Source organism: Scomber scombrus, chromosome 16 (assembly GCF_963691925.1).
Source record: "Scomber scombrus chromosome 16, fScoSco1.1, whole genome shotgun sequence".
Lineage (NCBI taxonomy): Eukaryota > Metazoa > Chordata > Actinopteri > Scombriformes > Scombridae > Scomber > Scomber scombrus.
This window is the reverse complement of record NC_084985.1, coordinates 14,843,409-14,870,592: the sequence shown is the minus strand read 5'-3', so window position 1 is coordinate 14,870,592 and position 27,184 is coordinate 14,843,409. Positions and strand designations below refer to the sequence as shown.

The 27,184-nt window shown below is 40.1% G+C and overlaps 1 protein-coding gene across 1 annotated transcript in view; it reads right to left on the bottom strand.

The window, feature by feature from the left end:
• Nucleotides 1–3,780: 3,780 nt before the first annotated feature.
• The window catches only part of znf704 (zinc finger protein 704), a 59,257-nt gene continuing 35,853 nt past the window's right edge, over nucleotides 3,781–27,184 (bottom strand). The window contains exons 3-9 of the mRNA XM_062436438.1: nucleotides 15,443–15,546; nucleotides 13,734–14,011; nucleotides 10,303–10,403; nucleotides 9,631–9,925; nucleotides 8,500–8,634; nucleotides 8,290–8,381; nucleotides 3,781–7,835 (exon numbers count right to left, since the gene is read on the bottom strand). Of these exons, the coding sequence (XP_062292422.1) occupies nucleotides 7,721–7,835; nucleotides 8,290–8,381; nucleotides 8,500–8,634; nucleotides 9,631–9,925; nucleotides 10,303–10,403; nucleotides 13,734–14,011; nucleotides 15,443–15,546 (1,120 nt within the window). The 3' untranslated portion in view covers nucleotides 3,781–7,720. The remainder of the gene's footprint in view (nucleotides 7,836–8,289; nucleotides 8,382–8,499; nucleotides 8,635–9,630; nucleotides 9,926–10,302; nucleotides 10,404–13,733; nucleotides 14,012–15,442; nucleotides 15,547–27,184) is intronic.

The window sequence follows — 27,184 nt, the reverse complement described above, 5'->3', positions numbered from 1 at the left end:
AATGAGATGATCCAGTGTTGCATATTCATGATTAAACTCAAGGAGCTGAGGCATAAACATCCTGAATTAAGTCCTTAATCTTTGTTCAGTTAATATTTCTAATTAATTGAATCTGGTAATAGAATTCAGGCAGATAAGAGTGTTTTTCTTCGCTCCATCTGCCAACACCTTCTCACAGAAAGCAAATGAGGCCCTATTCAGGTTCTTGTTGAAATGACTTGGCAGCCCCACACTAAAAATGGATCATCTCACTGACTGTTTCAAATGCTGTTTTTGTGAACGAGGCTCCCTTGATTTCCCAAACACTTCTAGATTGCAACACAACAGCAATTGTTCACACAAATTTATTGACAAGCCCTTGTGCAAAAGGGGAGAGAGGAGCCATGTTTGGGAAAACAAAGAAAGAGAAAACAGTAAAACACAGTATCATCAGCGAAATTGTTTTTTACAAGTTACAGCAGAGAGTAGAAAAGTCACTCTTAGAGCTTAAATGTTCCTCATAGCAACATCTTTCTGGAGCCAAGAGGGGCCAAAAGGGCCTCTGGACACAAACTCACAGAATATTTCTTTATATTACAAACATATTACACATATAAGAAGCAGAACTCGGACTAGCCAGCACCAGAGACATTCCCTCACCGTTGCTGTGTCCCTGCATATCACAGTAACACAGAGTTTCCAGACGTAATGTGGCCACTGTTGAGGTCCACTCTGGAAACTCTACTGTGAGCTCACCAAGGCACATTCAGGGGCATATTTAGTCATTTGGGGGCCCCAGGCAAGCGCTGTCTTGCTTTACTTTTCACCCTTTTTCAAACTGGGAATGTTGGTATTGGCAATGGTAAGAAGAAGTACTCTTTTTTTACCCTTAAAGTGAAGAGTGAAAGAAAGGAATTATTAGCACAATGTAGTTCAATTTACTCAACGTGTTTGAGGTGGAGATTTGAATTCAATGCAGAACGGCTTAATGAATAATAATGATGTTATATCTTATGAGTACAATCTGAATCTGCAACGTAACCAGTAACATTTATCTGTCAGGTAAATGTAGTTGTACAATGAAGTTGAAGTACAGAGTAAGTAATAGTATGCAGTTACATATTTTAAGTGCTTTGGGGGTCTTTTGTAAGTTATTTCAGGACTAAATGAATTAGAATAGTAACATAATTCTTTTTTCTTTTCTTTTTTATATCTAGGTGTTTCTGGCCTTTTTAGCTGGGCAGTTGCATACCCTGCCTAATGGTGTTTTGCCCATGCTCCTGTATTCCTTCAGTCAGGCTGAAGCAGCTCATGGAAACACAGACTAATGACTTTTCTTATCATGGACGTTGGAGGTGAAACCCACAAAGTGTTTACAGAAGCCATTTCACCCACAGCTCCGCCCTCCTCCTCCTCCACATTCCTGAATGAATGAAGGACGGAGGACCCCTCCTCTTCATTGACAACACTGCCCTGCAGTGGCAATGGCTGTGGATAATAATGCATACCCTGCCCTTCAGCATGGTTGCCATGGAAACTATACCTAGGGTTGGACACACTCAGTCTACAGTTAAAGGGTGCAAAATGTGACATTCAGCCCCACTAGATGTCGCAATTGAGCAACAGCATCTCCCACCAAAACATCTGCACGTGCTTTTTTACTCAATAAAGTTGGAAAGAAAGAAAAAAGAACACAAAACTCAGATCAAACTGTCAAACTCAAATATGGATCAATATTCAGTCACTGTCATTACCTATTTCTCACAGGATTACTTTATTCCACTGTATCTTTACATAGCATGTAGTTGTTAGCTGACGTCCAGCAGGGCTGAATGTTGTATATTGCATCTTTAAGGGTCATGCAAGGTGATGCTATGACTACTCAGGTGCACCAAACTCTACACATAATCAGTTTCTGTATTTTCAAGTACAAAACAATAAATTAAATCAATTTTTTCATAAGACTTCTGATTCCACACACACCGAGTACCACCTGCTTGCAGCTTATTGATAAGTGGCATTTCTGCAGAGAAGATAACACACATCTGCTCACATGTTTTATCACCAGGTAGAAGAGCATGTGGCTGGCTAATCTGCCAACCACAGAGCTAAGGGGAGGCCTCTTCACTAAAGGCATAATCCGTCATTTTGACTTAAACTTCTGCTGACGGAAAACTGGAAACAAGAAGTAATTTTGAGAGCACTGAAGTCGATATACTGATACACACTGATACTGTAGCATAGATATACTGTACTGCAGCTTAATCCGTATATACTGTAGCATATATGTGGGTGATATAAGGTATAATAAGTGTCAGCCTCTTGTCAAACAAGCCTTGTCATGTATTTATGATCTCAGTAAAGATCAGGTACATAAACCAGGGATGCTTATAAAACTGTCAACACATGAACTGCTGTTAAAGCCATCACTGCTTAGTAGATAAGATGGACATATATATGTGTGTGTGTGTGTGGACATATACATTGAAGGTCCCTCATAACTCACAAGAGTTGATTTTTATACCTTCCATAAGCAGAATAATGCTATCTTGTTTTATTCAACTTATAAATCATGGCTGAATGCTCAGCCCTTTAAGAGGCGGCAGTCAAGGGGGTGGTGGGGTAAACACACTAAAGAACAAAAGCCAGACCAACCGCAGATTGAAAAAAACCAAAAAAGTCCTCATATGTATTCATATCACTCTCACTAGAGCAACAAGCGTATTGTGGCTCTTTGATGCCACAGTTTTAATTCTGCTGTGCGAACACGTTTGTAATGGCAGCTCATGTTTTAGCTGCCTGCTGACAGCTCAGTTCTGCTCTCATATGAATAAGTTAGATGATCAAATCAGGAAGATGCTTCCATATGGCACGTTTGGCATCATTAGGATGTTAGTTTGGAAATAAAAAGATTAGTGTCATGATCCCAGTTTTGCCCAAATAGAAGAAAATTAAACATTGTCGTCATCTGTTGGACAAGAATGTAAAGTTTCAGATTATCAATACTACAATACTAATAAATGAAAATGTTTATTAAATACAATTTAGGGGGAAAAAGTTCAATTTTGCACAGAAATGTTACTACAGGTGCCATGCTTAAAACAAGGTGTGACATGTTTATTCATTTTGGAAATCAGTTCACATTTTTAATTCAAGGTCCACTTGTTTGCCTGGACCGTTCAACTATATCACATGGTAGATTTTTGTTTGCAGTACTGCAAAGATTGAACATCTAAGGTTTCCAACTGAGCAATCGCAATCTGCTGATAAAGACCAGCAGCGGAAAGTAGAGCTGCACCGATTAGTCGATTGATAGAAAAATGTGTGGGTTTTTTAAAAAGTTTCTTCATGGTCATTATTTTCTAGTTTCTTAATCTTCTTTGATGGTAAACTGAATATCTTTGGGTTGTGGACTGTTGGTCAGAACAAAACAAGGAAATATGAGGTTGCATTTTGGGCTTTGGGAAACTGATCAACATTTATCACCATTTTCTGACAATTATTCAATAAAAATAATCATTTGTAGCTCTTCTTGAAAACTCTGAAAAATGCCAGAAATGTGATGTTTTATTGTTGAGTGAATAACAAAAGTACTTTGCTTGAATGTAAGAATTTAAATGTGTTTATTTTCATATTTTAAATTCAAATTTTTAGATTTGAGAGATTCATTAGCGTTACTCTTACTTAAGCTCAAAACACTGAGAGACAGTAATTAGCACCAAAATAAAACCAGTCAATTAGGAAGCTGGAGACAGAACAGAGATTTTGGAGTGACGCACTCACTAACTCGTGTCTGGACACTCGGTAAACTTGAGGCAGGGTGTTTTTATTTTCATGTTCTACAGCATAACAATGTGTACAAAATGGAGTTAATAGATGAGAGGACATATGGGAGAAACAGCACTGCATGGGAATATAGCACCTCCATTTCTCCCCCGCCGAGGCCACGGCACCGGTGTGACTGCGTACAGTGTGCAAAGACAGACCTGGGCTGAGTGTCTCTGAGAGCACCTTCATGCTGAGACGTCTTTGTGCCATTGGCAGTAAATGGTACCAAGATGTTCTCAGTACAACAATGCAGGCCAGGCCACAGTCCACAAACAAATCCCACAGATTCTGCACATCTACGAGGATGGACAGTTTTAAGCAAATATGCTGGACTTTTGAGGTAATTTGGATTAACCCTTAAACACAGGTGTGAGATGATCTTGATTGGTCAAATCTTACTGTTTGAGCGACACAACACTGACCGTAAAACAGAATCCAGAGAGAGCTTCTTTTAATATTAGCTGCCACTTTAAACATTCAGTCTTGCCAGCAGCCTCTGGATGATCTGAACTGGGGACTTGTTCCTGGACAGAACCCTGGCCAGATCTAATTTGGCTGCCAGATTTTCCCACATGTCAATGGAGGAGGCAGTCCAAACACAAACATGAAGCACCACAATGATGGACAAAGGGCAGAGGGAAGTACACACAGTTACCAAAAAAACAAACCAAAACAAAAAATAAAACATCAACCATGTCTAGCCGCTGTGGTCTAGACCAACAAAAACATCCATAAACCCCACAGTGTTGTTTGTCAGGAGCCTCAAAGAAGGCTTGACCTGCACACAACCTGACAGGGAAACACCACAGGCCATTTGATAAAGGTGTGCCACTCCTCGGGAGAGCAATGCTTGGAGGGGCGGGCAGAGCGCCGCGATTCAGTGGTAGCCTGCATACTTTGCCCGGGGCTCCTTCATGTTCACACACAAGAGCGCGCGAGCACACACACACACACGCATTGGCGCGAACACGCCGAGATGTCAATCAAAATAATTGCAAGTGGGCCTGCGTGACACTGGGAGAGGAGAATTGGAAATAAGATAAAGGTTTTAATCAACTGTGGTTTTTTGACCACTAAGCAGCAGCAGCAGTGGGGAGCGTGACGTGAAGGAGCTCGAGGCGGGAGCGTGCGGGTCACACTCGTTGAAACAACCATAACAAGCTTGGCTTGCATTGAAAATCATGCCTGGGCTTCCTCTTACAGTTACAAATAGCAACAAACATTTCCTTCAGCAGAACATGAAAACAAAATTCTTAAACAGTATATTTATATATTCATATATATGAAAAAAATAAAAACAGCCAAATCAATGTCTTTTTTTGCTTTGAATTTAAATTGCAACATGTTTTTTCTTTATGTATATATAGATTTGTCTTTTCTTAAACAATAATACGTTCACATAATACAATGGCTAATAATTTTTGAGATAATCTAAATATTTCTTACTGAAATATCAATGTAATGACAAAGAAGAAGCACAATGATTATTTTCAAAAAGGGACTTTAAGGCTATCCCTATATTCAAAACAACAGTAGCCCGAAAGGTTAAACGGTACATTATTTCCTCACACGATATCATACTTTGAACCTGTCTTGTTCATAAGGTGGCAAATGTAATGACCAAAGTCAAAAACATGGAGCTTAGAGAAAATACAAGAAGTACATATATACATAAACAGACAGAAAAGAGACAGAAATATAAACAGATGGGCAAACATAACAAAGCTATGATTTTCAGGTATGGAAGTCCTGTGTATCAAACAAACGAGCTTGTGAGTTTATTAGCTGGTGTTGGTTTTGAATAATTCTGATTATGTTAAATGATCCTCTGTAAGCGACAGAAATGACAATAAAGATTTATGCGTGCATTCAAACTAATTTTATATCATTCAGAGATTAAATGCAGAAACAAGCTGGAAGAAACATTTGTCTTAAACTGAACACAGAACATTTCTATTCATTTCAAACACTGTAATAAAAGGAGAATGCAGCTGCAGGTGACAAAACCGTTGGTCCATCTATCACCACAAAGCAAACATCTGTAAACTATTTGGCTTTGTGATTTTGCTTCCTGCCTTTGAGCCATCTAGCAGGCTGGAATTAAAATAGAAACATTCAGATAACCGCGTCATTTTTACCAATCACTCTCAGTTACGTGCAGATCACAGGGACTCTTTTGAAAGTTCGAGCCAAAGCTTTGCTTGCATGTTGCCAGGTGAATCAAGTGTGCAAAGCACATTAAACAACAAAGGAGTGACCTAATCAAGTGCTTATAACTTTTCCCACCCTTGTCCGAAACTCTTGGAGCAAATAATGGATCAAAAAGTGGGGATTGCCAAATCTGTTTTTTTGTGTTGTTACTTCTATTTTTAACCAGTTAAGTTGGAAACAGAGAAAGTCTATTGGTAGATAAGTAACATTTCAACTGTATAGAAGTAACCACAGGAGTTATCAAATATACCTAGTGCTCAAATACACACATACAGTGCAAGTGCCTCACTTTTGGTTTTTAGCCCTCCTCCTTGGGTTAGATGATCATCAAGGTGCGCCTCTGCGGCGAACGTAAACACAAAGTTATTTTGTTCCCTTTGGGAAGGTGTAAAAGTTGGATGAGGAGGAGGGCAGTCTGTCTCTCTGTATGTAGTGAAAGATGTTGATCTTTTTATGGCCTCGCACTCCGCTGGTTTCATGCTTCCAGTGCTGTCAGGAAGGTCTTTTAACACACCTTCTTTAGCAGGTGGTTGGTAAACAGTCTTGGTTTTGCCAATCAAACAAAAGAGTTAGAAAAAAAAAAAGAAAAAAAAGAAACTACATCAGCAACAGTAAACATGGCACCTTAACAAAAACCAAAAACATTAAGAACATGATAAAGGAGTTTTTGGTTGCAAAGTTGTCATGTGTAACGAAAGAGAGAAGCTGTTGAGATAGTGCTGTATACAATATAACCCCAAGTTTTAGCTGCTGGTTTTTGCTTTCTGTAGAATCCCATCCCTGATAAAACAAAGAAAATGAAACAACTGGATAAAAAAGTGACATAGAAAACAGTTCCTGTCTTCTGATATGACACGTGTGTCTGTTTGTGTGTGAATGCTAATGTGGTTTCATGTGGTACATCTCTGACATTGACCGTCTGCTTTCCCTGACTGTAAATTGTATCTTTTTTTGCATTGATCATTCACCTTGTGTCTCCTTCTGCCTCTTCTTCTCTCTACCTCTCAGCCCGTCCTCGCCTGCTCTGCCGTACATTCCCCCTGAGCTGTCAGGAGTGAAGAACAGGTGAGGGAACGGGAGAGGCTGTGAGAGGCTGTGATGTTGGTGATAAAAGATCACCTCAAAAAGTCCAGAAATAAAACAAGAGATGAACAAGTTGAAGGAAGAACAAAAACAGTGAGTGAACCTCCACGCTTTTTTTCATAACTTTCTTCAAAAACTTCAGCAAAGAGGCCTGTTCTTCTTTTGGATAAAAAAAGTGAAGATTTTTTTTCTTTTTCTTTTGATAAAACACACAAAAACCTTTTGGCCTTTTTTCTGGACCCCTTCTTTGACTAGACTTTCCATTTAAAAACCAGAGCTTTACAAAACATAGAAAGATGCAACACTGAACCCAACATAAAAACAGCAGAAAATCTGTTTAGCTGCACTGGGGTTTCCCAAAAACTGGGAATGAAGGGAATGGCGAGGCAGTACTGGGAATCCTGGACGGCAATGTAAAAGGTGACTCTGCCGTCATTCGGTTCCCTCCACTGCTGGAATGGGCCAGTGGAGCTGAGGGGGCGGAGCCGGAGTCGTTGCAATTTTGAGCTGAAGAAAACCGAATGCATGCAAAATGATGCTCCTCCCCCCTTTTCTCTGGCGAAAGGCAGCAGTGCCCGATGGCGTGGCGCGCTGGCTGAAGTGTTGGCGGGGGGTACACTCAGTCGGTGAATCTCTGGCAGGCCTTTTTCCAGCGGCAGGCAGTGCACCACATGTCGCGGTTCTCCATCCCGTACACCTTACGACACTTCTTCCCCTCGCCGCGCACCTTCCGACTGGAGACAAAGAGAGAAAATAACAAACCTCTCAGATATGATGGCAGAAAAGTTTTAAATGTTGCCCGGTCATTTTTCATCGGTATTTTAAACAGAAGCTTAATGACCATTACCATGCGACTTTATCTCTCATTGAGTCCAGCAATGCTCATTTGTGTCCTCATGTAGTAAATAATGACAACAATAAATCATAATATGTGAAGAAGGTTGGTTCCTTATTGAAGTGGATTACGCTAATAAGACCTAATCATGACTTGAGTTTAATTAAGAGCCATTTAGCTCATTTGTGAGAGTCAATATTCCATTTTTCATCTCTACCGCATGAGATGATTTTCACTCAGTGAGGTCAAATCTAAGTAGAAAATCATATTAAATGCACTGGCTTTAAATATGAGCTTATCTTGGTAATTTGTAATGTGCGCTTTCATTATAGCTTCAGGGAAATGTCAGATACCTGAGGGCGGTGGTGGCTCTGGGTGGGGACGAGAGGACGGCTATGGTCTGCGAGCGCTGTTCACCAAAGCCCAGGCTTTTACTGGGAGACACCTGCAGAGGGCAGACACACACACACACACATCATTATGAGAACTCAAATAAAACAACGTATGAGGAGAACTGACAGCTAATTCTTGGTTTTTCATGTGTGTTAATAAGTCTTCCTCACCATGTTCCCAGTGAAAGTGACGGGCGGCGACTGCCAGGAGATACTAAAGCTGGAGCTGTTGGTGGGAGTGAAGCTGGTGGAGGCCGAGCCAGTCGAGTTGCTGCTGCTGGATGGGATGGACACAGGAGCCGTGGCCTGAAGGCAGAGGTCAAAGGTTAACATAGTATTATGTTCGGCTCCTACTCAAATGGAGCAATGGGTGTGTGGAACAACTTTTATTTCTGCTATGATATAATCCCTTTTTAATTCACTCAGGTCTCAGCTCTAAGTTGCTGTTTTCTTGTTTTCTAATTGCTGCTTGGTTTGCTAGGTTTGCATTTTTAAACTAAACTACTAGCTTTTAAATTAAACTGTAGCTATTTTTAAAACAAGAACTGTGTTTCACATTAAATATATTATCATTATTATTATTGTTGCTGAGCTGAGTTTTTAAAAGAAAGACAATTCATTGACAGTTCTTTATCTGAACATTAGCTGAACTCTAAATTTAGAGAAACTTTGCTCTTTAAAATTCATCACACAAATTTGTAGACATTAGTAAGCCCCATATTGATCCCCCCACAGGTATATTTTTGATAGTAAAAGGCTCATTGTCATTTTTAAGAGCAGACTTTAGGTATTTTATATCAAACAAAAAACTCAGTTAAGCACTAATGTTTATGTTTGGGTAAACACATAACGGTACCACAAAGCTCAGACTTACAGACTGACATGAAACTTCAGATGGATTTTGTCATTATTCCACCTACAATTAAATATCCACATCTGCTGCTACATGTCGATACGACAACTGTTAGCACAGCTTCTAACTGAAGAGAAGGACAACATTTCGCTGTAAACACTGAGACACATAATCAGCATAATGAGGATCCTGATAGTGTGTGAGACAGTAAAGCAGAGAAAGAGTGTGTAAATTATGTCTGTGTGTGTGTGTGTGTGTGAGTGGTCTGATGAGTGTGTTGTGGTGTGTGACCAGAAGCGGGTACATTGATCAGGAGAGTGCATCGATCTTTTATGTTTATGTTGAGTTTGAGCCTGTGCATTGTTTATCGATCTCAATCTTGGCCGTGTGTGTGTGTGTGTGTGTGTGTGTGTGTGTGTACACTTCCTCTGCTTCCTGCATATGCTCACCTGGTAGGCGTGGTCCGTGTGGATGAGGTAGAGCGCGCTGGGCGCAGAGCGGCTAAGTGGGGTGGTGCCGCCAACGTGAGGCTCCTTGGTGTCAGAGGGCTGCGGGGGTCTGTGGGAGTCCGGCAGCTGGCTGAGAGAAGGGAGAGGAGAAGGGGGAGGAGGAGGGGGAGAGAGGACGGAGGGCGACACGGGGGACAGGCTGCTCAGCCCGTCGGCCACTGAATCTGTGTTGAGCTTGATCTCAGTGTAGTAGAAGTCCTCCTCGCCGTCACTGCAGTCCGAGTCACAGTTACGCCTGAGGGATGATGGAGAAAGGAAACAGAGAGAAATGCAGATCATTCCACGTAAAGCCAAACGTGTCAATACAATCACACTCCTGCCTCCTGCTCCCCTTCAACATTAACGTCATTCCTCCAACCAACAATACATGTCATCTGCAGTTAATCAGTGTAGGAAAGAGTGGCCTCAGTTTAATTGAATGTCAGTATAAATATGTGACCCATCCAATATCATTGTTCTCCGCCTTGCTCATTCCCCCCCCCCCCCATCCAGAGCCGGACGTGTTACTGCGGCCCATCAGCCATTAATCTGCTGTTTTGACAATGATGCTGGAGGGAGGGAAAGTGACAAAGTCATTTTCGAGTCTCAGTGTGTGTGTGTGTGTTTTCTTACCCCAGGTGGATGGTGCGGATGTGTCTCTGGATGCCGGCAGCAGTACTCAGCACCTTGCCGCAGTTCTTCCACAGGCACTTGAACATCACCTTCATGGAGTTCTGCACAGAAAACAAAAGAGACAGCAGGTACAGTCAAATTACATGAGCTCCCAAATGTTGTCAAGAGAACAGGAACACTTGAACCCAGGGTTAATTGATCTTTGAAAATGAACATTTGCCATCAATTAAAGTATGATACCAGTGTTTTGTTAGTGTACCTGTTCAGACTTCAAACTAAGCACGCCTGAATAACCACAGTAAATCCTAACCAAACAACCTTTGAGGATGTTTGGATGCAATTATAAGCAAATGTTGTTGTTTTTTAATGTGCAGTGTAACAATTACAGTATAGCTTCTATCAGGACATTTCTTATAACATTACAACGGCAATCTATATTATTACAGGGTTTTATTATATCATCATTAATTGTCCGTTTATGAATCAACCCCATGGATATCCACAGGAGACGTTACAGTTTTAGACAAATACATTAATAAAAATATACAACAACCAAACTATTTATCAACTAATATAGTGCTGATAAATGCTAAATAAAGGGACTTAATGTGTAAAGTGTTACTGGTCAATCTTCTGTTGATAAATGGTGATGTTGGTTCGGTCTTACTGACAGTGACAATGCTGCTGAGCTTCATCAATACAGTGAAGGACAAGATGAACAACTTCACACTAGAGGCTCTGTCATCTTTGCTGTAGTCTGAACATGCAAAACTGCAGCATAGCTTCATTGTAAAAACATTTTTTTCTATTGAAGTGCTCTGAAAACACAGATGGGAAAAGAAAAAAAACACAAACTTTTTTACTGGTTGTGAGCAAGCCATGCTCCTGTATCTTTTATCTGAATACTGTAATTATACCACCGGCCTCCTAGAGAGACTGTACATTGTTTTTCATGAAGTGGAAATCCCAGTGAGCTTTCTCTCTTGCTTCGCCGCTCCGAGCCATTATAAATGGTCTTATAGGCCCGTCTATCAAACCATTGTTGAGGGGGTTGATTTAATTTTGACAAAATGTATTTTTTTCCCCTCCTCCTCCTTTCAGAAATGATTGCACACTCAACAATCATGGGCCCACCGTGCATTGTTTTGTGTTTGGGTAACAAAACCCTTTTGTGTGCATGTCTGCCTGTGTGTGTGTGTTTGTGTGTGTGTGTGTGTGTGTTATTCCCTTTAAAGAAGCATTTCACAGTTAATTAAATGGGGAGCTCCAAATGGTATTGTCTTGCCAAAAGAGAAGCGAGAGTGCAGGACAAGTGTGCAGATAATTTCACATGAAACCTTGGCACTGCACATGTAGTGTGTGTGTGTGTGTGTGTGTGTGTGTGTGTGTGTGTGTGTGTGTGTGTGTGTGTGTGTGTGTGTGTGTGTGTTGATGTGAGGCTATTTTTCTCTCCATTCTCTCACTTTTTCCTATAATTCCTGCTGGTCCACCTTTAATTTCTTCATTCATAACCATCTTTTTCCCTTCCCCCCCACCAACATCTAAATGTCTCCCTCTCCTTGCCCTCCTTTGTGATAAGTCCCCAATTAATACAGAATGTGCAGCTCACCCAAGAGCTTTTATCGATTTTGAGAGGAAAGATGAGGCCGGCAGGATCTTTATGTTTACTGTAACAGGTATTGAAATCATTCCTGCCATTGCTGAGCGGCTGCATTTGAAAGGCTGAACAATGAATGTCTGGGGAGGACACACATATATACAGAGTGAGGGGAGGAGGAGAAGAAGAGGGGAGGAGGAGAAGAAGTGTGGACAAAGAGTGAACAGAGGTATAGATGGATGATGCTGACAAAGTAAGAGCACTGATAACAAGAGGGGGACACGGATAGAGGAAGGGAGAGCAAAACAATATACATCTGAAAATATATAATGAGAGTGACACTGAACTGTGGAAGTGATGAGCTGTCAGTGGTGTGATGAGTTACAAAGAAAGAGAGAGAGAGTGTGTGTGTCTGTTCACGCCTCAGTAATACAGACAAAACCTCCACAGGAGCATGATGCTGTATGTCCAGTATCAGTCAGTGAGAGTCTAAACTACATACGTTATCTTTACTGGTTAATACTACAGCATGCAGAGGAAGGGAATCAACTAGCTTGTGTACATCTAACAACATCTCCAAAACTCTTTTCTTACTGAGAGATATCCCTGTTATCAGAGGAATTGCTGTGGTTCTCTTTAATGTGTGAATACAACTCTACACAGTAGTAAAAACCCCCCCTGCTCTGACAGATTTAAAAGCAATCTAAGCCAGATTTTTTATTTCTTTAGAACCTGTTCAGATCGAAATTGTATGTGTCCAGTTGAATATGAACTTTCAGCCTCAGTGAAATATATTTGAAAATGACTGTTAAAGCAAAACGCTTGTCAAATTGACAGCTGCTCCAAATTCATCCATATTATGCCCACTAAATCTTCACAATCATACAACAAGCTTTCTGAAAGCTGTACAAATCTGAAAACACTGGTCTCAAGTTTTGGTGTGGACAAGAAAACAAAGCTGTTGGAAAACAAAGCATGGCCATGTGGCAGATGCTGTCGTGATCTGTGTTTTTTGTCATAAAATAGTGATGTGTGTCATGTCTCAGCAGAGCCGCTCAGGAATTACTGTTTGTCTGATTGGTTGTATTTATGAGCTCTGATTTAAATCACTATTTTATTCTCAATCAGTCCATTTAGAAAAATCTAAGACTAAGCAGACCAGGTGGCTGTCTGTCCCACTCCTCACCAGATGATGGTTGTCATGAGCAATGTTGTTGTTTGACAAAAGTAACAAAAAGAAAAATACATCAAAACGGACAAAGAAGAACACACTCATTCACTAGTGGCGCTATAGCTTATGCTGTAGAGCTGCAACAATAAATTGATCAACAGAACATTAATTGCCAACTATTCTGATGATTAATGAATTGTTATGAGTCCTTCTTCTAAGAACAAAATACAAAAATTATTTTGTTCCAGCTTCTTAAATGTGAATATTTTTAGGTTTCTTTAGACCTCAATGATAACATTTAAGATTTGCATCTTAGGGCTTTGGGAATCAGTGATTACATTTTTTTTTTTTTTTTACCATTTTCTGACATTTCACAGAACAAATGACTACTCAGTAAAATACTTGGCAGGTTAATCAATTATGAAAATAATCTTCAGTTGCAGCCCTAGTTCAGTATTTCAGTGTGGACATACATTTTTGTCACAAGAAAACTGCATTTTAGATTTAGCACTTAGTGTGGAAGTAGAAATTGTATAAATAAGTAATTTCTGTGCTTATTTATTTTTCATTAATTGAAGTTTATTTTACAGAGGATTGTTTTCAGCAAACAGCAGCAAAACTGGCTTCTCCGTTTAAGAATTGAACGGGATCTGCAGTATTCACCTTGCGCTTGCGAGGGATGGGCTCATCGAAGAGCAGGCTGCTGCCATCCTGCTCATCCAGGCTGGGGTCTTCGGGCCCTGCGGGGCCAGGCCCCACGCCACCCAGGCTGGCCACACGGAAGGGCTTGAAGCTGTCTGCTGAGAGCGGAGGAGAAGGTGTGGAAGGGTTGGACTGGTCACTGGGGGCGGACCAGCTCCAGTAACCTCCTGAGGAGCTGTTGCTAGACGGGGTGAAGGGGCCGGCTGAACCGTTGTCCTTCCATGAACCACCCAGACCCTCTGAGAAGACAGAGAGGTGAGGAGAAGGGGAGGAGGGGAGTTAAGAACAGAAAGGAGGAAGGAAAGACAGGAAAGTGAGTAAGAAAGGGAGACCTTGAGTAAATCTGACAATAAATCAGCTTCTTTAGTCATATTTGTAGATGATACAACCACAAGAAAACATGTAGATGTTTCTCTCTCAATGATGGGAGATCAAGACATTCAATTAAGTTCAGACAGCTTTATTTGCACTTCACATAAAAGAGGCTCTCAGCACTGTTGTTGAGTGTGACACAAAAAAATAAAGGTTACTTTCCTGATATGTGATTCTGCTGAGACAGTGCCTTTATTTTTAGATCAAAGAAATGTTTCTTTTAAATATCAGCTACAAAAGGCTTCTCACTTTGTCAGAATGGAGGCTAGGGGAAACTTTGTTGTGTGTGCTTGTTTGTATGTGTGTGTGTTTCGGTTTGTTTAAATTGTGTGTGTGTGACGGAGTGTGTGAGCCCGACTGAAAGACCGAGTTTGTTTGGTTTAGTGAAGCTGCTTCTCTCCTTACTTAAGCACAGTGTTTGATAGAAAAAAACTAATTGGCTCACCGACAATGAGAAAGCTGCTCTGATTTGGGATTTCTTTTGTGGTGAAAAAAAGCAATGATTATGATTGAATGAAGTGCTAATGATATTAAATTGAGCATTTTTAATGATACGGTAAATTGTGAGGAAAAAAGTATCACTAAGCATTGCTTGAATCTATAAGTATGCATGAGAAGCTTCTGTGTGCACATATGTAAATGCACACAGTTTGATCTCCAACATGAATACATGGCTGTGACATCTGTATGAGTACATTACTGTAAAACTGTACAGTTGGTATTTAAAATCCAATTTGTGCACGTGTGCATGATGGATTTGATTTACATATAACATTTGACTTCATGTGTGTGTGTGACCGTGATAACACGTGTGTGGTGGTTGGAGGGTTGGCTGCATGTCTGCACGGTTGAATGGGTGGTCGCTTGGTTGCACAGACTATTTAAGCAGCTGCATGTGATGGCAGTTATGGGGCACTTTGGATTTCCGCCACTGTGTCCAATGGCAGAGATCCAGATTCATTGTGCTTTTCTGTGGGTTTGCAGAACTCTTGATGAGAGGATCCTAAAGCACAGCAGGTGGCAGTAATTTATCAACCTCAGCTTCCATGTGCATTCACAAGATAACAGCTGTGAGGGAGTGAAAAGTCAAAGTGTAGCAGAACATACACATTACATGCTCAGCCTGAGCTGCTTTTTTGAAGTGTTAACTTCTTCAAAAAATGTCTGTTTTATTACTTAAATAGATCAGATACATTAAAGCTTCATATTGATTAAACCTGTGATTTAAAAAAAAGTAGCAGCCAAAGCCTATTGAATCAGAGGGTCTTAATCAGTTGTTTAGTAGTTGAGATACTCACCGCTGACTTTGACAGGTGGACTTCTGACCAGTGGGCTGGTAGAGAGACTTGTAAGTACCATGGCAGCCGTCACCTTGTCCATGTCTACTTCCTCTTCTGACCGTCTGTCAAAGAAAAAAAGAAGAAGAAAAAGAAGAGACCTTTATTGAGCACCTACTACTGCCGCTGCATTATCACACACTGAGAAAGAAAATATTTGATCAACATACAGATGAAAAGCTCAAAGTACTGTAAACTACTTTTCATATGCAGATTGTAACAGGCGACAACATACACACCATAAAAATGTTTGGACACAAGGGGGTTTAGCACTCAACACAGTGACGCTTCTTCCTTGAAGGTCTTGAACTAATTTCCCTCAGCCCTGCCTACTGCTGCGTTGACTGCGAAATAGGCAGCTAATTACAACCAAGCCCAAGTTTTTATTTTTTTGTCCTTTGTGGGCGACTGATGCAATCGCCCAGAGAGACAGTTAAAGACACCATTAGAAAAATCAACAGCCGACAGCTAAAATGCTGCCGTACAAAAACAAATCACTTAATTAGTGTTACACTAAACTAGACTGATGTGGGTCTTGTATTTGAGTCCTAAAGCCTATATTATAAACACCAGTTCAGTGCTGTACAGTACACACACCAACCAACCCATATGACAACATACAATACATGCATTTTTCTTTTCTCATTAGCGCGCACTGAACACACACAATAGAAGACAGGTGACTTAATCCTCTCCCATGTATTCTTCAGAGGAGCAATCCCCGTGATCAAAGTGATGTCAATAGCTTTATTACTGACAGTATACCTATGGTACATGAACACTATTAATGTGACATGAAGTGTGTGTGCGCGCTTATTGTGAGTGAGACTTTGATGGCGTGTGGAAGCCAAATGATCCAAGTCAATTTTTATTACAATGAGGAAATCTCCTGCTGCTTTGAAAAAACACAACATAAGCCATCACCAAGTTTTCACAGCCTCTAAGATCAAACAGTAGGCTATAGTGCATCTTAATTCAATTTAATTAATATACATACAATACAGGCAACTGCTGAAGTAAACAGCCCGTCTCAATTTCTAACAAGTAAGTGCCCACTTAGTAATGAGACGATAAAGGAGTGTATGAATTATGCAAAATCTGTGAGAAAAACACTTTTGTCTGTACTAACAGGTGTCTACTGGTTTCACTGGATGTATACTGTACCAGTCAAAAGTGTGATTTCTCTTTTCTGATCATAGCTGAAGCATTACGTAGCATGTAAAAAAAACATTTCTGTCCAAATGTTAATTAGGTCTTTGAAATTGAGGTCACCATTTGCCCTCAGGAAAGTGTGTTCATGCAGAATTCCTCCTCTTAAAGTACATTTAGATGATTTTGACGTAAAAGCTACAGGCAGCGCAAACGCATCCAAAGTCAATGAGATGATACAAACACATGGATTTGTTCTACATGGTTCAAACTGAAGGCAAGACTCATCTGCTGGTGTTGAAACTAACTGAACATATGCTGAAAATTCCCCTTAATTTCATCTGAGCTGTTGCTGTCTCGATGTCATGAACAGAAGTAAAAAGGATACAATTGATAAACATCTAATTTGTCTATTGGTTAAAATAGACAAATGAGCACGGAATAAACAGATTGCACAAATAAAGGAGGAAAAATGTATTGCACTTAACATAACAGCATCTGTCTATAATCTCCCTAACTGTGTCCTCCAGATTCACTGACACAACTCAGGACGACGGGATGAGTCTCAATCCTGTGACAGAACTACAGCAGGAGAAGTAACGCAGCCTGTGACAGAACTTCTGGTGCTTGCAAAAGAGGAAAAAACATGTGAAAAGTTAAGAGAAAAAGAGGATCTAATTTAATGATCTCATCAGTCATCGTGTGGTGGCACAACACCCTGCTGTAAAACATGGTGGGAAAGAGAAAGACTTAAAAAAAACAACAAAAAAACAACCAAGAGCCAACCACAGATTCTTGTGAGGAACCTCCTCAGAGCGTCCAACACTTTCACGGGGCCAACAATTCAACAATTTGTGCTTCAACAGGACGCAAACCCTGTAGTATAAATTAAAAAATAACACTGTGCAGGCTTAAAAACAACAGTGAGGAACTTGTTGAGTGGTGCAGTCAAGGCCCAAACGTGACTCTTGATATTTATTTTTAGAATGGCTTTACGGCACAGATGCTCCCCATCCAAGTCGACCGAGCCTGAGCAAATCTATGTAAAAAAAGAAAAAGAAAGTAAAGGCCCAAAATCCAGATGTGCCAGACTAACAGATGTATCTAAGAGGACTAGAAGACTCAAAGCTGTCACGGCTGCTAAAAGACAGTGGAGACTCAACGGGTCGAATGCTGGTTCAAGTAAGCAACTGAAGTTGACTGGATGCTTTTTACATTTTTATTTAAATGCCCATACAACAACAACAACAAAAAAAAGGATTTTCAGAGCAGTTGATTTCATGCACATCCCAAAGTTAAAAAATGATGTCACTTGACAAACTCTCTTCTATGACACAAGGATTCATAGAAGAGAGTTTCTGGGTTTTCTGAGTTTCTGTTTGTGTTTCTGTTTCTGCCAGTACAAGCTGGATAATGTTAATCAGAGATATTTATTTATCAGCAATAGAGGCACATATAAAAACATTTATGCATATGATCATAGCCATAGCACAATTAGTGCAGTGCTCAGTAACTTTGCACTGTAGTAAAAGTTCAGTCAGTCTACTGTACACTGTCTTGTGTACAGAATCTCATTATTGATTCATTTAATTGTAAATAAATCATAGCTTCAAAATCAATGTGCGAGCTACTGAAAGAGTTTTTAACTTACAACACAAAGACAAAACAGTGAGGGTGCGTTTGCATGCAGAAGAGAAGAGAAGAGAAGAGAAGAGAAGAGAAGAGAAGAGAAGAGAAGAGAAGAGAAGAGAAGAGAAGAGAAGAGAAGAGAAGAGAAGAGAAGAGAAGAGAAGAGAAGAGAAGAGAAGAGAAGAGAAGAGAAGAGAAGAGAAGAGAAGAGAAGAGAGCGCTGGCTAACAAAGAAACAGCCTCAGCCTCCATTAGCTGATGTCTAGTTTATTACCCTCTCCACAGTTGAATATGATGTCATTACAGCCTTCCCATAAATCACGGAACGAAGCTGCACACACAACTGCCACTTTTACCCATAACCCCCCGTCCTAAGACGCCGTAAAAAACACTTCCTGGTCACCTTGGGAGGCCATCATGTGACTGTAGATATTATCTCCATGGAAACAGTGACAGACAATAATTACACGGTGCTTTGTCTTTCTTGAAATATGAAAGAGTAAATCTCGGAAAAACACATTAGAGGACTAATAATTAAGATGTGATGTATGAGAGGGAGTGAGAAAGGGAATTTCCCAAATCGCATTTGTCATTAGTGGTCTTATCAAAGTTAGTTTCCGTCCAAGTGCTTATTATGGCTATAATTAACACAGGCCTAGAGTATGTCTGAGTGTGTGTGTGTGTGTGTGCGCGTGTGTGTTAGAGAGACATGTTTAAAACGCATGATACATGTGACACAGGAGACATGGTGGGATGGTTAATGGATTGGTAAGTGAATTCAGATAAATTAGTTTCATATGTTGGGGTGTGTGTGTGTGTGTGTGTGTGTGTGTGTGTGTGTGTGTGTGTGTATGTGTTTGTGTTCTAATATTCTTACTTCACTAACTTGCAATAAAACATCTTCCTGTATCCGACCCCCGAGGCTTCCTAAAAGGAACATTATCATGGACGTACAGCTTCATCAACACAAAACCTGAGAGAAAGTAAAGAGCTTTCTCTCTAATGCAGATTACATGAAACACATCCATGTAATTTTATCTCGCTGCTGGCGATTCATAAATGAAAAATGTGTTTATCTTCAGGGGCCAAACAAACATATTAATGTGGATGCTGTTATGTTGTTAAAGACTTTAAAGGCTGCTATATGACCTATTAAAAGCTCAATGACTCTATTGTATTTTCATATACTGTATTCTGTTTAGGAAGCATCTATATAAGAATCATCTGTATTTGATTCACACCTACTATTAACAGAGTCCCATCAAAAATGCAAACACATTTACTGGCCTCTAAATACAGTAACACTGTTATTAGATATTAGATAATTTCACACTTTATTTAGAGTTACCAGAGTAGATAATATTGCATTTTTTCATAAAATTGTACTGTGCAGTTTTAATATTCAGGAACAATGGTCAATTATTTTAATTACATTTCATAAAAATTTGGAATGTCAGAAAAGAGTAAAAAAAGAAAAGAAAAAGCCTGTTGATGTCTTCAAATTACTTGATTTGACCCACCAATAATTAGAAACTCAAAGAAATTGTGTTTACAATCAACTAAGTTGAAGAAAACCAGCGAATATTCACATTTTGAAGCTGAAACCAGTTTGAGGAAGACCTTAAACAACTGATCAAACATGTAGATTAATTTGTCAACTGGCTGATCAATTTATCAACTAATCATTTCAGCTATGAAGACAATTAATTCAAGTAGCCAATACATGCTAGTTCCTGGATATTTAAGGTGTGATTATTACATGGTTGATTTAATACAGCCTCACGTTCTCAGATCACTTCCTAAACATGATGTAATTGCAAGATGAAAACAGGCTCAAAGAAGATTTGTGTATTAACAAACTGAGTGTCTTTGCATCTAATAATCTTGTCTTAGCTGAAATTTACACAGTTAGATTTTAAACTTGATAGCAGATATCATCTCTTTGTAACTGAACAAGTTAAAAGCTACCAAATCTCTTTCACTACAAAAACAACTAGATCCTTGGCTGTTGAGAAAATCACAAACACATGTTAGAGAAGATAAAAATGGCAAACTGAAGGAGTTAAAATTAGAAGCAGAGATGAGTTAGGATTCACCCTCTGACAGTAGAAGAGGTACAAGTAAAACAACAGCTCCCTCTTCAGGGGTTCTGATGAGTTTGGTGGGACACATGGCTGTTTGCCAATTTGCCAAGAGGCTCTGCATGTGTGCATGTGTGCATTTGTGCATATGTGCGTGTGTGTTGAAACTTGTTGTACTTCCCCAGACAGATGTGCCCACTCCTTTCTTTTTAATTAGGTGCCATAAGTGAATTCAACAAAACACCCCCCCCCCACCACCATTGGGGGGGACAGGCAGTGTCCAGTTTCAAGCAAAACACTGGGCAGCGAGAGAGACAATAACGGGAGTTCAAGTTACCGCGGCTCCTTTGACAGGTAGATGGGATCCAATGAAATGTGGGTCTGTCTTTTGTTTTTCATCACATCTACAAGTTGAGTCTGATGCTTATGACAGAAGAAGTGTGAGAGGGTGCCATTATCTTTTAAGGTAAGAAAATGTAAACCTCTTTCTTTTCAGAACAACTGAATTATTTATGGAGGAGCTACTTCAGCTGGATGTTTACAGTAAGCAGCTCTGTAAGACTACTGACAGAACAATGAACCTTCGCCTCTGTCTCTGTTTTTTGATGTGTGCTACATTATTAGGTATTAAAAAAAACAGATGTTCCTGAATAGAAAAAAAAAACAAAAAAAAACAAAAGTTTCACTGAAATCATTTCCCCCCTAAATGTACGAGCCAGTGTGTTTGCTTGTGCCTACAACATTCAACCCTGTCTGTTAAGGTCCTTATCATCTGATAGATCATGTAATGGTCTAGGTATTTAGCCTCATTACACACTTTAAGGGCAGTACCAGACAGGAAGAAATCAGGATATACTCATTCTCTATCCTCCCTTCTAACAACCATAATTGACTCTTATTTGCATGATGTTTGATGTTGTATTGTGAACATACCCTCAATAACAGTACTGGAAGACCGGCACTACATACAACAACCATACAACCCTGTTCCACATCCATTTAACTGCAGATCATCCATACAGATGTTAAAGAAATGGAGATAAAATACGGCCCTGTCAATTTCCTTTTACTCACATCATCTGATGTGCATACCAGAAAACCAGGATTCTCACTAGACATCTAGGACCTGCTCAATGATCCAATTTGTTCAATCATTTTTGATTATTTATACAGTAAAATGGTTTAGAGGCATCAATAAAACACATAAAAAATTTGGAATTTTACTTATTGTACTTTTGTATTGCTTTATAAAGCTTTCTATTCTATTCTATTCTATTCTATCTAAGATCTCATTGAAGGCAGAAATACACACACCAGTGCCATGTTCATGTGTAAAACAAAACTGGTTGTCAGTATTCAGGATGTGCTGTTCTAGCTTGGTCAGTAGAGTCCAGCACTTTGGATAAAATGCTGGCTAAGGCTTCTCTGAACTGTTTGGGTTACCAGCTTTATCTTAAATGATAGGCAGTGCTATAACAGATAAAGCTTCTTCTTGGACTTCTGTCTTTTCACATGTAGCCAATCCACCGTTCCAAATCTGTAATCTTTTTAACAAGCTCCCTCGGACTAAACGGGCCAAGGCCAATCTCCCCACACACACACACACACACACACACACACACACACACACACACACACACACACACACACACACACACACACACACACACACACACACACACACACACACACACACACACACACACACACACACACACACACACACACACACACAAACTATCAATCAGCTCTAATGAAGGCAGCTGAAAGGTGTGGTGGGTTACAGGAATTTGAAACACAGGCTAGCGCTGCCGAGCACACCCCTCACTCCTACACTCCTCTCTCTCTCTCTCGCTGTGTCCTCTCTCTCCTCCTCCTCCCTTCACCCCTGCTGGACTGACTTTCAACTCTTGCTCTGCCTCTGTCTCTCGCCTTCACTGACTTTCCCTCCCACACTTTGAGCTTCTTCCGAGTTTTGTTGCCACAGATCACACAGTGAGGAAAGTAAGTGAGCAAGAGAGACAGTGAGAGGGACTTTGTGTGCATGTGTGTGTAGCTGTGTATGCCAGTGTGTGTTTGGGTTGACCTGTCACTTTGATGCCGAGTGGTGGAAAGAGGTCTACTCATTTATTACAGCCACTGGACTATGACGCCTATTTTCTCCTCAATAAACTCCTATAAATTTGAAAGCTCCTCCTCTATCATGTGCTTATCCGATCTCTTCCTCGTTTCCTCATACACACACATGTACAGTATACACACACACACACACACACACACAAAAGGAATCTGCATATGACACGGGGGCTAACATGCATGAAGGGCACAGCTTTTGAATGGCAGATGTGTATGAGGAGACACGCAGGAATTTTCCTTGACATGCTCGTCTGCATCGTTCAGGCTCTGGACATGTTTCAGATTACAGCCCTTTGTGGGGAAAAAAACACTTATCCTAAAAAACAGTACTTATATTAAACCTGAGAAATATATAAAGAGGTATATTATAACATTGTGCCTGTTTTAATTTCCTGTAAAGAGTGTTGTTGTTGTTACTGTACACATGAGGTGTGTAAGTCTCAGTCTACATCTACAGTATGTGGGTGTGTGTGAGAACAGGTGCTGCCAGCAGCTGCAAGCGGATGTTTTTGCTTCATTGTAAACATGAGCACAGATATTATAAGAAGGATCCATTTATGTGGCCACAAGGGTGATATAGACAAAAATCAAATATCACAATAAGTCACACCGAATACCTTGATAGTGATATTGCAAAAATTTTATCAGGATAACTATTGGTGTGTTCACAAAATATGTACAATGAGATTTTTAAATAAATAATCATTAGTTATGTGGATATAATGACTTAGTATGACAGCTAGAACAGTCCGGTAAATTCAGAAAATTACATCACTTTACTGTAATGCAGACTTTAAAAAACGGAAAAGACAACAATAATGTCATATCCCAATTTTACAATATCCAAAATCTAAAATGATGTCTAGTCTCATATCACAATGTCAATATAATATGGATATATTAGCCAGCACTTGTGGCCACAGTAGGAGTTTTACTGCACATGGAGAGGATGCCATAAATAAAAAATCTTGCTTTGGTGTCCTCTGTTGCATTTAATGGCCACATTTTTGTTTTATACGCTGAGATCATCTAGTACATATTAGCTGCTGCTGGTGTGTACATACTGACACTAGAGGGTGAACATGAATACCTATGCCATAGTACCGTCATCTGTGCTGGAAGTTTTCAAAACTGAATTTCTATATTGTTTTCATATATTCATCTACTTTTTTTTTTTTACCTACCTTAACCCTACCATCACATTTCTTGCCTTCAATAAAGGAAAAATCTCAAACACATTACCTTTGGTTTCGTGCATGCTTTTTCTATAACTGTTTTATTATTGAAGCCCAGTAATCATCTAATTTTCAAGGTTTTTTATAGCTGAAATGACTACCTGATTATTCAATAAGCTGACCGGCAGAAAATGAATCCGCTGTTGATTATCGATCTACTATTTGTTTGGTCATTTATAAACAAAAAAGGTTACATTTCTCTTGTTCCTGTTTCTCAAATGGAATACATCTGGGTTTTGGACTATTGTTTTTTCCAAACTTTCTGACTGAATTAATTACAAATGTAGATGCAACCAGATTGTCAACTGTTCAGGTGGTATCAGAGTTAAAATAAAATGTAGAAGTTAAGATGGAACTGCTATTAAAATCAAACTCTGTTACAGTAACATCTATATACACATCATGTCTTTTTTCTGTGCACATCTGTTCTGGAAGTCACACACACACACACACACACACACACACACACACACACACACACACACACACACACACACACACACACACACACAATCAAAGGGCCAAGTCATCTTCCTAGCCATAACAACATATGCACTGGCCTGGCAGCCAGCTCCTTGAAATGGGAGCCATGGGCATCATTCCCGTCACACAGACTCTGCCTCAGCTCCTCAAGCAGCAGCACCAAACCTCCGTCTGATTCACTGTAACTTGAGCTCTACAGTGAACTATAGCCCGGATCAGTGATCCTACACTGCTGGGGGGAAAAAAAAGAAAAGAAACCTGCCCCATTTTCTTAGGAATATCAAGACGCCCTCATTCAGAGTTGGTACATGACATTGTAAACATTTTTTTAAAAGCTGGTGTTAAATTACGACAAGAAACAGACAAGCAGTGACTGAAAAGAGAAGCAGAACATAAACAGAAAACAAAGTTATCTACTGCTTGAAGTATTGATTTTACAATAATTTAATAACTGTCTTGTTTATAGATTTGGAGGGAAACATGATCACAATGAAAATCCTGGACTGAATTATCAGACTAGAGCAGCAGAAGTTGTTTTTTTTAGGGTGAAATCTTCCTTTAACCTTGTAATAAACACATAATAAATACAGTGGATTTCACGCATCAACATTCTCTTAAAGTTTCTCTTAATTTTCTGTAAAGACAAACAATAAGAGAAGGTAGGTGTTATGCTGTGTGTAAATACTCTGGCACAAGCCCAAGAATGAGAAAGCCATCAAACACCATCAAAAACAGGCTGTAACATGAACCTCAGCAGGAGAGAAATCAACATACAGTTAAATAACCTTTAACAACATTAACATGTGATTTTCCAGAGCGTCAGTACTTGTGTTACAGGAGAGTCAAAAACCCAGCTGTGTCAGCAGAGGGACGCACATCAACTGAAAATAGAGGCAAATGGTTTGACATGACAATGGGAGCAAAAAAAAACAAAAACCCACTTTGCCCAAGCCAAGCGCTTCATGATGACAGCTGGAGGAGGACAGGAGGAGGTGGCGGTCTCACAAGTAGACCTAAGAATTCAAGAAATAATTGGAGAGGTGGCACTGACAGGTGTCCAATCAGACGCTCTACTTGACAGCCATGCTGCTCTAGGTGCATCACTTTCTGAAGCCCCCCGACACATAAAGTGACCCACTGCCAGGCACATCAGGGACTCCAGCCCCCACCAGCGTGCATTTACAGACATACCAGTTATTTATACACACAATTTTTTTTCTACCCATGGTCGTCTATAGGCCACGCTTTCAGCTCCGGTGCTGAATGTTAGCAAGGGCTACAACTACTTTAGTACCAGTACCAGGCTCCTCCCCCACAACCTCCACACCAACAGCTTGCAACTCAGAGCCAATTTGGAAAATTCAGAGTCATGTAAAGCCCCACTGACTTCTGTGTCTTCCTTGCTTTGGGAAACAAGACAGCAAAGCCTCTGGAGATTCCTGTGTTGCAAGGCTGATACATTTCATTTTCATTAGTGAGGGCAATGAAGACATCATTATGAGTCGTTGCTGACTTTCAAAGCATTGTAGATCAAAGGCAGAAACAAGACTGTGTTCAAGAAATTGCTTTGTACGATTAATATCAATCACACCCAAAGACCACAGACTATTCTGCAGAAATAAGTGGCACTGGTAAAGTTTCCTAATCAACTCTCTAGAGGTTGAGCAGAGTATCTTATGTTTTCCTTGAGAGGAATATAACATACACTAATAAGTTTTGTGGGCTTTGTCTCCATCTTATTACTAAAGTTTAAAAAGTCATTTTGATTGTCATCAGTCTGTGTCTGACACAACTCACCTGTACAACAACCTATCTGACTAACTATATCACACTGTAAAGAGAATTACTCACTGAATATATGAGGCTGGTCACGTATAGATTAGAGTAGGTGATAAACTCATTAATACTTGACAATATTACCTCCGAGAACCACACCGTGTCTAATCATCAGCATTTGCTAGCCGCTAATTAGCTGATTATGCATTAGCATGTTTTAGTGTCTTTCTCTCTCTCTCAAAGACGCATTTTTACAAGAGTAAACTGCAGTCCGTGCAGATGGAAACAGACACACACAGTTTGTTGTTCCCTTTTTTTTAAACAACAAACACACTCCAAGCAGACAGACACACACTTCTTCGAGAACGCCCTCTGGTAAGGCCAAAACAGGGCGTGGCGTACATTAGCTGGGCATTGGGCCAAAGACCCTCTTTGTGTGTGTGTGTGTGTGTGTGTGTGTGTGTGTGTGTGTTGCTTCCTTGTGTGTCTGCAGACAGACAGTTGCAGCTGTACAGCAGCTACACTGAACTATTTGTTTTCATCTGCATATCCGTCCGTATTTTGCTTCGCCTTTGTCCCTTTCTGCACCTCGTCTGCTACGAGTGGATGAGATATGTTTCATGCTATTAATGGATAAATAAGGATGTCGACCTTAACCTTGTGACACACTCAGCGCCTCGCCTAAAAAAAGTTTTGTCTGTGAAGAGTTTCATTAATGGTGTACAGTATGTGTTTTTCAGTCTCTCTTAGTCGCTGGCTCAGCGTCTCTTGAATCAGATCTCCATTAGAAACACTGGCAAAAAAACACAGCCTCCCACTCTTATGCAGCTCTTTAGCCTAGTTATCCATCTGCACATCACACCGCTGGGAAACAGAGCCGAGCACACACACTCACGCACATACAAAATTGGAAATCTGATCATATATGTAAACAGAGACACATGCACAGAAGAGAAACAAGCAATCAGTGAGTAATAGTAATAGTCAAGTCAATTTTATTTGTATAGCACAGAATCACAAATTGGCCTTAGAGGGCTTTACAATCAGTGCAGCATATGGCTCTCTCTATTCTTGGTCCTGCAATTTGAATAAAGTAAAATTCTTCCTAAAAACATTTAACAAGGACAAAAGTAGGAGCAACAGAGAACAGACAAACATGAAACAGATTTCGTGAGTCCAGAGTAGACCAAAATAAGAACAGCAAACTTACAGTA